Below are 14,015 nucleotides of genomic sequence, written 5' to 3' on the forward strand. Positions count from 1 at the left end.
TGGTTTCTCTTTCCTATTTCTGGCTTCCTCACTGGAAAAAAAGTTCCCTTTCCTCGGCACAACATCAATAAATGCAGTATTTGAAGCGACTAATTTTTCGTACACAGCTCTAAAGGACTGTATTTTGAAAAAAAAAAACATTGCTCAGGATGTAACTTTGTGGTGATCATTTTCCAAGAGAAACTGTCGCTCATTATTTTAGGCCGCAGCCTGACGGCAGACATGTCTTCTCATCACAATGTTGCAGCCCCAGTAACACAACATGACCAGTGAGTACGTCTTTGTCTACACATAGTGGTGTTAAGCACTGTTCTAGATCTGTTGTGTTGCATTCAATAAAATCTGAAATAAATATAAACACTTATTCATTCACTAAGTTTTATTGACGTTCCCTCCTCTATACAACACCACAAAATTCAGTAGCTGTTTAACATTGTGTATATTGTTTTGAATATTTCTTCAGGAGTCTTGTTGGTGCTGCTGTTGTCAGCGATCCTGGACCAGGGTGTGCCATCATGTCCTGCCTCCTGTGTTGTCTGTTCTGACAGAGCTCTGATCTGCCACAGACTGACTGAGATTATTGGTAACACAGCACATGCATTCATGAAGCTAAACACAGAGAAAGAACCTTCCACCCTCTGTGTCCAGATGCTCCAGACACGATTGAAGCACTGCTTCTGACAGAAGGTTCGATCTCAAATGTCCAGTCGTCGTCCCTGTCTGACCTGAACAGCGTCACCCTGATTGGTCAGTAGATGTCTCTGAACCCTTAGTTTTGCTGCTGTCCACTGTAGTAGGTTTGACGTCTCACATCACTGCAGAGCCTTGTGCTGCCAAAGAGTAGATTCATAGTATTGAAATAGAAATACTATAAGAGTTTGTTGGGAAAATTTATGTTGTAATGATGGCTAATAAAATTGTAATTTTTTTCATAGCTCAGAAGGTGGTGCTCACAGTCATAAAATAAATTTCATGGAATGACTTTTACAAAGTCTTTTATAGTGGATGTCTTCAAAAAATATGTGCTCACATCTTGGCAACAGAAGTAGTTCCATCTACACACATCTCCTGTAAGTGACTGTTCAACATCATTGAACCATAATTCTATCTGTGGACTGAACGTCTAGCGAATTATATATTATTATTATTATTATTATTATGAATACTATTATTATTAGTAGTAGTAGTAGTGGTAGTAGTCATAGTAGTTGTAGTAGTAGTAGTAGTATTTGTATTTGTCCGCAATAATTTCATATAAAAATGCAAAATCCTGACACAAAATAGCAACTAGACACATAGAGTTGAATTTGATGTTCCACATTCTGAGAATTTTACATCCAATTTTTGCCTAAGCTGATCTCTGCTAACAAAAATGTCTAATAAAAACTGGAGAGTGCAGTACTCTGCCAAGCCGCTCATTTACACCCATTAATATATTTTTTGTTCTACATAATTTGGTATTTTCCTCAGCATTTTAAATATCATTAATCGCACTCATCACGACGGGACAGCAGGAGGCAGCATTCACTTGCACAACACAGTCTGCACTTGTGAGAAGAGGAGGCTGCAACACCTTCAGGACTGAAGTGAATAACAAATCTTCAAATGATTGTCATAAAAAAAACACCTCCAAATGTAACCATCTGTTCCTTGTCTTATTGTCAACATTTCCTGAGATTGAAATATAATTATGTATCAGGTGTAGACCAACCCGGCCATCACGTGACCTCCTTGAGATTTCACAAACATGTAAGCACGCTTGTTTGTTTGTTCCCCAGGTCTGAGTCATAACCACATCTCAGTGCTGGGAGAAGAATCCTTCAGTAACCTGACATCCCTACACACCTTGCTGCTGGATCACAATCTGCTCAGCAGCGAGACCCTACAGCGTGGAGTCCTGATGAACCTGGCTCATCTGGAGATCCTCGCTCTGGGCAACAACCGCATAAACATGGTACGTCCTTTGGGAGAAGATCGCAGAATAACATAGAGTACATTAATGTCTCTGTTTCTTTGAACAGATAGAAGCAGACTTTCTCAAAGGTACAGAGACACTCCGTACCTTGAAGCTGGAGGGGAACCTGCTGACAAGCTTGGACTCTCAATCCTTCCCTTATCATGGCTTGAGGTACCTGGAGGACCTCGATCTGTCAGATAACTTGATAAACAGCATCAGTAAAAACAGGTTTGACTCATTTCACATATTCACAACAAAAAAAAAAAGAGATCCAAGATTATTGACTTGAATTCTGGGTCTAGTTTTCATGGACTGTTGGGACTACGCCTCCTGGATCTCTCCAGAAACCGTCTCGCCTCAGCTCCTGCTGAGTCCTTCTCCTACCTTAGCGGGCTAACTCACCTCAACCTTGAGTTTAACTCATGGAACTGTACATGTCACCTGCTGGAACTAGCAGACTTCCTGTCTACCTTCATACAACAGCCCAACAAGGTGAACTGACCACAAAGTCACTTCTTCTGGCATAAATATTTAGAGGTGCCCGAGTTGATACCCACACCACAGTTTTTGAGGAGCCCTATTGTGTCATTTTAGACCCTTCACAACGGACGGAAGTTGGCGTGCGTCAGTGCGGACAACCCTGCTCTCACTACGGTTCTTCAGCTGACAGAAGCCAACTGTGTGCCCCCGAATCAGAACATCACCGTCCGGATAGAGAGCAGAAGCAGTGTGACACCCCAGCTGTACGCTCGAGATGTAGCCATTGCTGCTGTCATCTGCTTTATTGGTAAGACGCCAGACAACAAAAAGACATTGAAGCACTGTTGAAATAGCATCAGAATAAAGTGTAGCCAAAGTCAACATAGAAATTTCAACCAGTACTGGTCATAAATGAACGTAGATCAATCTCACAGAGCTCATCGCGGAGTGTATTTGCACGTGTCTCATGCCGATAGCATGAGAGTTTTCCAACCTGATTCATTCATAACTGGCTCAGCACAGTAAAATCCCTGTAGAAAGTCAGGTCTGAGGCCTAGTCCATTCTCTTGTTGGTTTGTGTGATCTCCCTAAGCAAATATAGGTTTCTCCAATTCCTCCGACTCCAGTTTCTCCCACGGTCCAAAATATTTTTAGACAATTACTCAAAAACAACACAGTTTCCAGCAGCTCTTGCAGGTTGTTGCCTGTTGGAAGGTGTCTGTAACCCTAACCTACATACTGTCACCACATGGATTGGGATTTGCAAATGTACCCTAAACTATTGGTGTCCTAACACCGTGCTAGAAAAAGATCTTTCAATGGTCCAAAAGCAAGATGGTAGCTTTTTGCCTTTTGCCGCAGGTGGGGTCAGTGTGACTCTTCTGGTGGTTCTGATCTGGTATCGAGCATCTCGTCGTCGAAAGCTGAAAGAAGCAAGACAGAGAGAGAAAGACGAAGAGGAGTCTGGCCGTAGCAGAAACCACTGGGAGGCTGAAAACAGGACGGACAACTTGAATCCCATGGCCAGCGAAGCCCTGAGTCCAGAAGCTCGGATCAAAGGACAATACTGGATCAGGGAGGATGACAAGAACCTCTCCAGATGCTCTAACTGCAGAGGTGAAGGATCAAGAATGAACCTGTCAGAGAGCAGAAGGAGTAATGGAATAGAGGGCAAGCATGATCCAGAAGGAAGAAGAGTGATGAGAGAAGAAGGGAGAAGGAGGCTGGATGCTCCTCATCATGTCTATTCTCACGGCCTTGTGTCTTCTTACCCAGCACCGTATAGCACTGCTGTTTTTCAGAGAAACGAGATGGTTTACAGAGCTGACATGCTTCAATGTGAGAGCTGCCACCAAACCTACAGGCCACCAGAGGGCGACAGACCAGGCTTCCATGCTCCTCCCAGACTGAACGGCAACAACCAGGACTCAAGAAGATATGTGTCATTTGACCTGGGGAGTCTGAAGATGCTGGAAAAGGAACCTAAGTATTCAGCAAGAGGCAGCGGGAAATCAAAGACATCTGGAGAAAGTGAGAGGGACATAGAAACCAAGAGCAAATCCCACTCTGGCCGATCCTTGAAGGTCAAACTCAACCTGAGTCCACTCCGAAAAACTAGAGTCCATCCCAAGAAGAAGTCTGAGCTCTCGGACAAATCGAATAAAAGCCCCAAGAAGAGCAAAGGTTCAAAAGAAAGAGCGAAGACAGAAGCTGACCGCAAGAAGGTGAAGAGGAGCAGCAGCAAAGAGAAGCCCAAATCAGTGAAGACGCCGTCCGACAGAGATGAAGCAGAGGAGTCAAGACCTGTGGCGGCACAAGTTTCTCCCCAAACTCAGACTCAGGTCAGAGCAGAGTCCATCATGGATCAAGCTCCGGTCAGTCAGAACCAAGGTGTTGGCTTGGCTCTTGGTAACTGGCCACAGCATTCCTTGGGCCGGACAACCAGCCTTTCCCTGCTGAGGACGGAAAATCATATCTCTCTTCCTGGGGGGAATGCTGTACTCCAAAACATGGCTACCCGTGGACCACAGCCAGGGGGTACTACGGACTTGGCAGTTTCTAGTCTGGTGCCAGGTGCTCCTACAAGTAGTGCCGTGCCTAGCTTGTTATCAGGTGGTCAGACCAATGCTCTGCTCCCAAGCCCAACTAATCCTCTTTTATCTAGTGTGCTGTTAGGCGGACTGAATAACATGACTCAACCCAGTGGGTCACTTGGTGGTCCAACTGCTGCTTTTGTTTCTAGCCCTACCAACCCTGCTCCAGGTAGTCTGTTGCCCGGTGGTCCAACCAGTCCACATGTACCAGTCCCAACAAGTGTTCCAGGAAGTCAAGCCAACATTGTGTCTACTTCTCAGACGGCAGGGAGCTCCCCAAACTCAGCAGCAAAAACACCTGCCACACAAATACAAACTGTGTCCCAAAGCCCTCTGTCGCCGGACGGTTCTGCTCTCGTTCTAAAGCATGAACAGACCCACGGACAAGGTCTTCCAGCTGAGGTGGGACCTCATGAAGGTAGTGTTGAGCCACCAGCCTCACAGGAGCAGGAACTTTCAGGTGCTCCTGCTGTCCAAGAGTCAATCGATCAAGACGGCAACACAGCTTTGATGGTGACTGCGGTAACAGGTGGGGTCGTGGGAACTGATGTTTCCACCACTGGGGTGTCTGAGGTGGACATAAGACCACAGGGCAAGGCTGTGGATCCGGCCCTGCTACAGCAAGAGTATCTCTCGGAAGACGGAGGCTCATCTCCCAGGAGAAAACTCAGACTGGTTCTGCCAGAGAAGACGTCCGCTCGTCCTCCCACCGCCCTGGAAAGGAAGATTCGCTAGCTCTTCCCGGAGACCTTTTTCAACTTTAGCGTATTTTGTACGCGCTGTCTCATGGTATTGTTGCTGCTGTCTATTGTTCACATAACCTGTGCTGCTCATCTAAAACCCTTGTAGTTGACTATCTCCACTTGTATCGAAATAAGGGCTCAAACTGAAGCATCAGAGGGAGTCGGCCACCACTTGAAGCTTCAGTGTCTCCGTGGGATTGAGTTTCCAGTTCGGCTGATGCACAGCTGTTACTGGTGTGTTTGGTGTCACACGACTGACCTCTAAACACACACTACAGGGAATTGGGTTACTACAGATGAAAGCTGCAGCTTCTCAACCCCTGCTCACCACGGCAGGTGTGGCACCTCCACTCTGGCCAGCTGTAGTTTCAACACAGATGACTAAGTTTGGTGAACCTTGATCAACAATACAATACAAGTTTTCCCCTATAATCCGTCTGGGTATGGATTAAATATACACCTTTTCCCTTTACATTTATCCTAATGGAACTTGGACTTGCTCAATTCACTGTCACTGACACAGTAGTTTGATGGAACCTTTAAAGATTTGGGAATATTCCCAATCTCAGCCGAACCAGGAATTCAGGGGATACATGGACGTCTATGTTACAAAGTCCAGCGCCTGAACTTCCAAATAAGGCTTTTAAAATGAAAATGACATTAAAATGAAAGAATTTAAAACACAAATATGGTTATTTTTACATCCTTCCTAAACAACCTGATAATTGTTTACTCGTAGGCTACTTATTTTTCTTTTTTTTAACTAGAGGTTTATTCTATAAAGTCATTGTACTAATGATCACTTTGATTTTTTTTTTATTTTTATGAAAATATAAACCACTATGCACTAGAGGGCAGTATTCATCTTCAGCCATTTTGACCGTCGTGGGGAAACACGTTCTACTATTGTGGTATAAATGGATGTGTGCTTATTGACCTCTGAGGATTAAACTGTTCTCAGTTTAATGGAGTTAAATAAAGGTTCTGAATATTGCTTGAATAAATTAAAAGGCGTCCATTTGTGACGTGATTTCACAGTTTGGCGGGAAGTCGCTGCGCCTTTACATCCTAAAAAAAAATAAATAAAAAACATAGAGTTGTCGCCAATGTGTGCCGCTTATTGTCCAGGGTTGCTGGTTGCACTTCATCTTCATCTTTAACAAGCGCACGCGTTCCAATTCAATCATCTCATTTGAATTCTGTGAAGTGCAATTGCATTTGTCTGTGTGCACACGAGAGACTTTGACAATTACCACATTTAATCACGGAGGAATCATCAACCATTTCCTCCCCAAGAACATTGATTCTATATTTAGATGAAACGCACAACATAAAGAAATAAGGCTCAGCGAGGAGGCGGGGCTTGGAGTGACGGCTGGACAAAGCAGCGCTGACTTTATTCTCAAACACATTATAAGATTCTAAAAATAAGAATATCTGCATGGTTTTGTTCCAGAGTCCTGTCAGAAAACACAAAATATAGAGATACAGAGTGAGACGGATCGAGCCTCCCATTATCAATAAGACCAAACAAAAAAAAACCCATTAAAATACAGTAAATCAAGCAACAGTTACAGCTTCTTAAATATGATGACAATATCGACCATGCAGCCGAGGTCAATGACACCTCACGCACTCGCACGTGGTTTGGATCCAAATCAAAATTAGCCACTGACATGTGCCAGGGGGGAGCTGTCATCTATTAAAGGAACATTTTCCAACAAAGAAATGGAGACTTCATCATTTCACAGACTAAAACACAGAGGGTGGGAGCAAAGGAACGAGCGGCTACCATTCGCGCGGTAACAGCCAGCTTCAGATCTCTCGCCTGAGATCACTTGTAAAACCGCCTATTTACAGAAGCACAGTTTGTCAATGTTGGAGTATTTGGTCATTAATCCTCTGACTCTGTACACAAAAGAAAAGTCACCTGGATTTTTAACTGACAAAGATCACATTATTTTACACATTTGACACAGGAGCTGAAGCTTTACAAAAACCTTCGATCACCTCAGGGGACATAAGTTGGGAGAAAGTGGGTCTTCTTGACCAACTCCTGTCATATTTACATGAATTACCTTTTGCATGAATTATACAGCAACCAGTAGAAAAACAGAATAAGAAGTCCAACCAATCCACACACAGGAGCTGCAGGATTATGACTTCAAACTCCCTCGTGGATACAGTTTTGCAACCCTGCTGGACCCTCAGAATCAGTGTAGGATGAAGTCCTGAAGTGCAGTTTGAGGAGAGAGGTTTGGTGGTCCAAGAGGACGTGAATTAAAGACCAGCGTCTCTAGCTGAGGTACAGGGGTTTGTCCCTCTGAAGACCCCTGGAATAGAAGGACATTAACACACACATTAGCAAAACGCAATACTTTGTCTTTTAAATCATAATTTCAACCATCTATTCTCGATGAGAGACAGGATTTTTAAAAAGGAATTCTAGCTACTAATCCTTCACCTCAGCCTGGTCAGTTGTGCTGGTCATGTGACACACCTTTGAGGATGTGGTTTGAACTCAAGTAACTTTGAAACTACTTTATTTTTTATATTTAGGTATCATGTTTTTTGTATTTTTAAAAGGACAACAAGTTCATGTTTACTTTAGAACAATAGAAAATGACCCATCTAAATATAAAACACAATTGCTGGGGGGCAAAAGGCTTGGGCTCCACAAAAAGAAGGGGGTAAATCACATTTCTACTGTTCTCCATTGGGCCCCATTCTAAGCCATGGAAAGCAGGCTGACTGACTATGGTCCAAACTAACACCTTTATGACGAACTACGTGTCCAGTCAGAGAAAATCTCTGGACTGTAAAAGTCACATAGAGCTGTAATGTACATCCAAAGGTCAGGATGTACACCTTGCGTTAGAGATAGTAGCCCAAAACCTAAACTAAGCCAGCTTTAACATCCATAACTTCAAGAGCCTGGCCGGCTTGTTTTGATGTAAAAAACGTGGTAGTGGTAGTGAGTTAGATCACTCTTGATCTGGCCCTTCGCTTGAATTTCAATCACTCCCTACGAAGGGGAAGCCACACCGAACTCAAACAGTAACTGTAAGTGTAGGTGTGACTTCTGTGCCCAACTATGGTGTGGGGGCCGGGCCTTTCAGCATTTTACTACCAGCTTCACTGCAATATAACCTATGGAGCGCATGTTCGCGGCGTCACTGACCTCCCTGGACACAATAATAATACCTGCTGCTGTGTGTGGCGATCACATAACAGTTATGGTTTTGGACAACTTACCCGCTACCATGGTAATCGTTGCTCCAGTCCAAAGACAGGTGCTGGTTGGGTGTGTGTCGGCCCAGCTGATGGTAGTCCACTGAGGAGGACATCATAGGCCCATTGTTGAGCATAGCACCTCCTATTGTTTGATAATCAGACTGGAGAGACAGAGGGTAGCCCTGGAACACAGACACAAGCACACCTCAGTTTATGGTCTCAGTTTGTGGACATTCAGTCCAAGTGATTTCCATGTATGAACTCTATAACCAACCAGGTAAAAATATCTCTACAAGAACAATGTATCGTGCACAGCTCTGGGAAAAAGACTTGTATAAAAGAGCTTAGCAGACGTGGAGTGCTTTGCTAGATGTACATTTATGTTAAAGTAGTTTGCTTCACAAAGATTCTCTGTTTCAGTAAAGAACCCAGTTATTTGTGTTTCCATCATCAGGTAAGAGCTAATAGTAGCTACCTGGCCAAATCTGCTCTGTCACTCACTATCTTTCCCTGGGGCCCCACGTACTTTTACATACTTCTAAAGTGAAGCCTGTACAGTCCAACAACTCGTTCCTCGCACTCCATAAACTCAACGTATCTATTATTGTTGTGATCTGTCTGACACATGTTCACAAGTAGAACCAACTATTTCAGAGACGAAATACTGATGAAAGGAGGGCATCTTTTTTAGTTGCCACTTAAACGCTGAATCATGGAGACTCAACCTTTTATTCTGTGACAAGCGGCGGGCTGATTGCCTGTCACATGAATCCAGTGATAAAAGCCAGCGGAATGAAATGTAGCCGAGATGAGTTGACGGTTCATCAACAGTAATTATGGAGTTTTAAGTGTCATGCAGATTGTATCATCACTCAGGGGGATGAAGAGGAGCAGGAGGAGGATGAAAAGGTAAGAGGAGCAAGTTTAATATCTCCCAAGGAGAAATTCAGCCACTGCTGCGTCAGTGCAGGATTGTGTGTTTGTGTGTGGGGCTGAAAGGGAAGTTAATCTGAGTGTTGTGTATGAAAGAGGAGAAAGAGGAGGACAGCAGGTGGTTGGGTTCTCCCCCTCTCCTCCTCTACCTCACCTATTCATCCATTGTTGAGTAAATTCTTCTCCTCCACTCCTCACAAAGACTCCATCTGCCTCTTTTGTCTCTCCTCGCTCTCCCATCCCCCATTATTTCTCAGGAAAAAAAAAAAAACTTTTCTGTGTTCTGTCCTTTTTCCTACGCTGGTACTTTGCTCCCTCCCTCCTTCATACTAAATATAGGAGAATGCATCATGCAAAGGCTGGAAGACTCGGCTCTATCATCACACCTCTCAATAAGAATTTTGATTCTTGGTGACCAGCAGTCAATAACGGAAAAGTGCAGATAAGCAATCCTCCTGACCACATCCAAGTGAGTCAACTCGACACTAGCAGCCAATAATGAAAGACTGTACTGGTGTTTATGAAATCAGAGATGACATTCATATTACTTATTGAAGACAGCCAGAATAAGATTAAAACAAAAGAAACAGTTGGATCTGTTGCTAATGGGGGGAAGAAACAACTGAACGAATCAAATGCTCGACCGGAGGAAGACTGAAAGGCGGTTTACTGGCAGGTTAGGGGCCTCTGTAGGTAGTAAGCCCATATTTTACTTGACCTAAATGACCTTTGTACTTAGGTGGTCAGGATGACTCCAGACCTTTGTCTGCGTAAATTGTGGTACTGCCACTCCTACTTCATTCTTCACTTGATTTCAGTTGTTTTCTTTATATACTAGTGACAAGAAAAGTAGTTTATAGCAGTCTGTGTGTTTGCAGTGTATCAGTAATCTCACCTGTGTGATGGCAGGAGAGTGTGTCATCCCCAGCGTGTGCCCACTGATCTGCTGATGCTGATGATGGGGACTGTGAAGCCCACCCAGGTGCGCCTGGCTGTGAAGAGGGGGGCTGACCTGGTGAGGGGGGGTTGACGCCGCCACCACACTGCCCAGAGACAGACCTCCCTGGTGCGGCACGCTTGGCCTTGGTGCTGTCCCTCTGGACGACAAGGCCTGGAGCTGAGGGTGCATCTGGGCGTGAGGCGGAGGCAGGTGGTGGGGTCCGAGGGCGGGGTTGGTGGCGTGGCTGAGGTTGGACGGGTGAGGATACTGCATGTACATGCCTGGGTGCTGGTGGGGGGGCAGGTGGTGAGGGTGCTGGCCTTGGTGTCCAGAGTAGACTGGTGGTTTAGACGTGAACATGGAGGTAGAAGAGGAGGACGATGAGGAGGAGTGAGGGGGCTTCATGTCAGAGGGGTCAGTGTAAGTCTGCGGGAAACAGAAGACGGACACAGTTAAGACCTTGAGTCGCTTCATAAGTAACTCCAGCGAATGAACCACTTTAGTTTGTTATGACTGAGCAACGAATGTAATGTCAATAAAGATATGTTGGATTTTTGATTGTTCACCTCAGAATGATGATTCAATTGATTCAGTAATAACACAAGTCTATTGCAAATAATAACTCCCTGTATCTCAACATCTATGTCATTTTGTCAACCAGTGACAGCTGACCACAAAATAACACATGTTGTTGCACAAACAAGAGCAGCATTATTCAAGAGCAGCATTAAGAACCTAAACCTGTATTTATTATGCACATGATTAAAAACACTCACACCTCAATTGATGCAACATTTCGGTGTCCTACCTGTGAAACCAGACTGGCCCTATAGGCTGCCAGCTGTTTCAGATATTCCTTCTTTGCCGTCTCAGTCTTCTTCTTATACACCTGAGACACAAAATCAGTTTTCACTGAAGAGGCAGGGACAACAACCCCTGATATATTCTCATACTTTATTTTATTCACTCACCTGCTTCTGCTCCTCACCAAGGCCGTCCCACATGGAGGCAACTATCTTGGACACCTCTCCAAAAGTAGCATTCGGATTCTGGGCTTTAATGTTGGCCTGGGTGTCTCTAAAGAAGAGGGCGTAAGCGGATACTGGCTTGACAGGCTCGTTGGGGTCCTTCCGCTTCTTCTTCTTTGGTGTTTTGGGTTTCTTGGAGATGTCCAGAGATAAAGGTCGTTTCTCTGCTACACTGACCTATTGGTAACGGAGAAAACAGATGCGATATGAATATTAGGAATGTCTGACATCAATATCAGTGTTGTTCCTAGTGACAAAATCTACAGAAATACACATTCACCACTTTTATTATTTAGTATGAAAAATGTAAAAATCTAATGTGAAATAATGGTGACAATTTCTTTCTATATCATTTCTGTTTTGCTAAAAATATTTTGAGATGATATTATTGATTTATTTTTTGACATAGAAGACTAAGAAAAAGAGGAGCACATGTCAGTACATGTTGGACAATATTGGAAATGGAGACCACCATTGTGATACGAGTGCATGTGGCTATCTGTCTATATGTTTAATAATGAAATAAATGTATAAATATACTATGGGATGAAGAACAGGCGATTACATTGTGGTGTTGGTCAAAATTACCATTTGGTGGTTGAAGCTTTTGAAGCATTTATCGAGTCAGTGTTGTCTAAATGGGTTCCGTAATGCTACTGCCACCTGCTGCCCATATCAGCTCATTTAAATAGAACTATACATGACCCCGTTGATGGTATGTAACTGGACTGGTAATAGGGTGAGTTTGGATGTAGTGTTTGCTTGAGCTCAGCACTTGCAAACCTCCATATTACCGCGTTAAGTCTCACTTCAAATTGTCTAAATCTGAAATGTAATTTTCATTTTGCCAGCACATGTCGATGTTCCACAAGCACCATCAGTCAATAAGTGCAGTAATTCAGACTTAGTTTATCAAGACCCTTAACAAGTATATTGTGCAAGTTACCCGGAGTGCATCCTCATTGTCGTCTTCATGCGCAGAACTGGAGGGAGACGGTGTAGCAGACTTGCTTCCAGGGGGTGAAGGGGAATTGTGGGTGACCGAGTTCCCGGCAAGGCTGAGCTGGGACTGATTGATCGTTGATAGCTGGCCTTGCTGGGTTAAACCCGACTGGCTCCGTGGCCCGAGCGCTGCCTCGATTGGCTGTTGGCTGCTGTTAAACCGGGAATCGGAGTTCACCATCTGCTGCATCTGTGCAAACACAGCACATGAACATGGTGAGCAAACATCCACTTTGGTGTACGGTATTCACTTCCGCAGTAATTCATCATATTGCGCTTAAATGTGAGTTTCAAATATCAAATTGAGTCAAAATACATCTGTACGCAGCTCTGCAACCCTCCGCTGTTTGTCTTCCGTGTTTGACTCGGGTCTAACCGAAAGAGGGTCTATTAAACATGTCTTTGATGGACAGGATTTGTACGACGTGCAGCCGTAATGAAATCTGATAGTTACCTTGGCAACTGGCAATAAAGGTCAGACAATGGAAAGGATCAGAAGTCATCTAGAGCACTCAGCTGTGCAAATACATTTGTCCAGATTCTCTTTCTTCTGCTCCTGAGTGGCTACACGTCAGATGAAGCTTGAGTCTCTTACTTCCTGGATGTTTAATAATTTGACTTAAGATAAATACTGGCTGCAGAGTGTCCTGTTTTACAGGCCCACCTGCGCCACGCATACATGACGGCCATGTTTATTGTGCAGTGTATTCTTTGAAAACAAATCCCTCCCTTGACACTTTCAATCTTCACCAACTCTTATTTACAGTGGACTAAAATGTCAGCATGACGGAAGTGATTTATGTATTGTACTGGTTTTACTATTCAGACACAGTAAAGGGCATTTCATGCATTTTCAGCACAGTAATACCATTATTTTAATGTCACATTCTATTTATCTATTTCTATTTAAATGCTACCTCCACAGAAAAGACCTTCTGCATTTGTGGTCTTCGATAAGCATTTTTGTGCAAAAACCCTTATATCTGACGAACAGAATTTCCTCATACGCAGTTCAATAAATTGATATCTGGTGACGCAGACGACCGTTTTCATTTCTTTGGAACACGAAAGTTAGGTGATTGTGCAGAAACTTTGACGTAATTAGCAGGAATATTCAGAGCGGAGTGACATTCGGGCGTAACTGCGGATGTGGTCGCCAATAGCTCCCTGCGGTATTGACTCAGAAGACCAAGTGTCATTACATAAGTACATTTGCCTGTGAAATAACTGAAAACTAATAGTTGTGGTTTGGCATTTACTGTGACAAAAAAAACCAAAAAAACATTTTAAATTTAAAAAATTCATTCTAATAAGAAAACGACCCCAGAAAACTAGAAATACATCCATCTGTATTCCAGGAGTCTTTCGGTAACAAAAATAAATTCATAATAGGAATTGTAGAAATTGCAACAACATTTTGCATCTCATTTAATTATAATTTTATACATATTACTCCGCACAAAACCAACCCCTGCAAAACACTTTCTGACGTTTCTATTTCCCCTGTGACCAAGTGTGATCCCCATACTTGCTATGCCAGCGTTATCATTGCAATGATGCCAAATACTGTACAGATCAAAAGAAATATATGACAGATAAAGGAAA

At 43.6% G+C, this 14,015-nt stretch overlaps 2 protein-coding genes across 2 annotated transcripts in view; one reads left to right on the top strand and one right to left on the bottom strand.

The window, feature by feature from the left end:
- The first annotated feature begins 240 nt into the window (after positions 1-240).
- Positions 241-5,924, top strand: lrrc53 (leucine rich repeat containing 53). The gene is made up of 8 exons (XM_053883947.1): positions 241-269; positions 464-583; positions 649-747; positions 1,779-1,954; positions 2,022-2,185; positions 2,260-2,449; positions 2,552-2,744; positions 3,299-5,924. The coding sequence occupies exons 1-8, from the start codon at positions 263-265 to the stop codon at positions 5,263-5,265; spliced, it is 2,916 nt and encodes a 971-aa protein (XP_053739922.1). The 5' UTR covers positions 241-262; the 3' UTR covers positions 5,266-5,924.
- A 725-nt stretch (positions 5,925-6,649) lies between these two features.
- Positions 6,650-14,015, bottom strand: part of tox (thymocyte selection-associated high mobility group box) — a 28,648-nt gene continuing 21,282 nt past the window's right edge. Inside the window, exons 5-10 of the mRNA XM_053884348.1 lie at positions 12,355-12,600; positions 11,352-11,585; positions 11,189-11,269; positions 10,336-10,806; positions 8,529-8,689; positions 6,650-7,606 (exon numbers count right to left, since the gene is read on the bottom strand). Of these exons, the coding sequence (XP_053740323.1) occupies positions 7,570-7,606; positions 8,529-8,689; positions 10,336-10,806; positions 11,189-11,269; positions 11,352-11,585; positions 12,355-12,600 (1,230 nt within the window). The 3' untranslated portion in view covers positions 6,650-7,569. The remainder of the gene's footprint in view (positions 7,607-8,528; positions 8,690-10,335; positions 10,807-11,188; positions 11,270-11,351; positions 11,586-12,354; positions 12,601-14,015) is intronic.

Source organism: Synchiropus splendidus, chromosome 13 (assembly GCF_027744825.2).
Source record: "Synchiropus splendidus isolate RoL2022-P1 chromosome 13, RoL_Sspl_1.0, whole genome shotgun sequence".
Lineage (NCBI taxonomy): Eukaryota > Metazoa > Chordata > Actinopteri > Syngnathiformes > Callionymidae > Synchiropus > Synchiropus splendidus.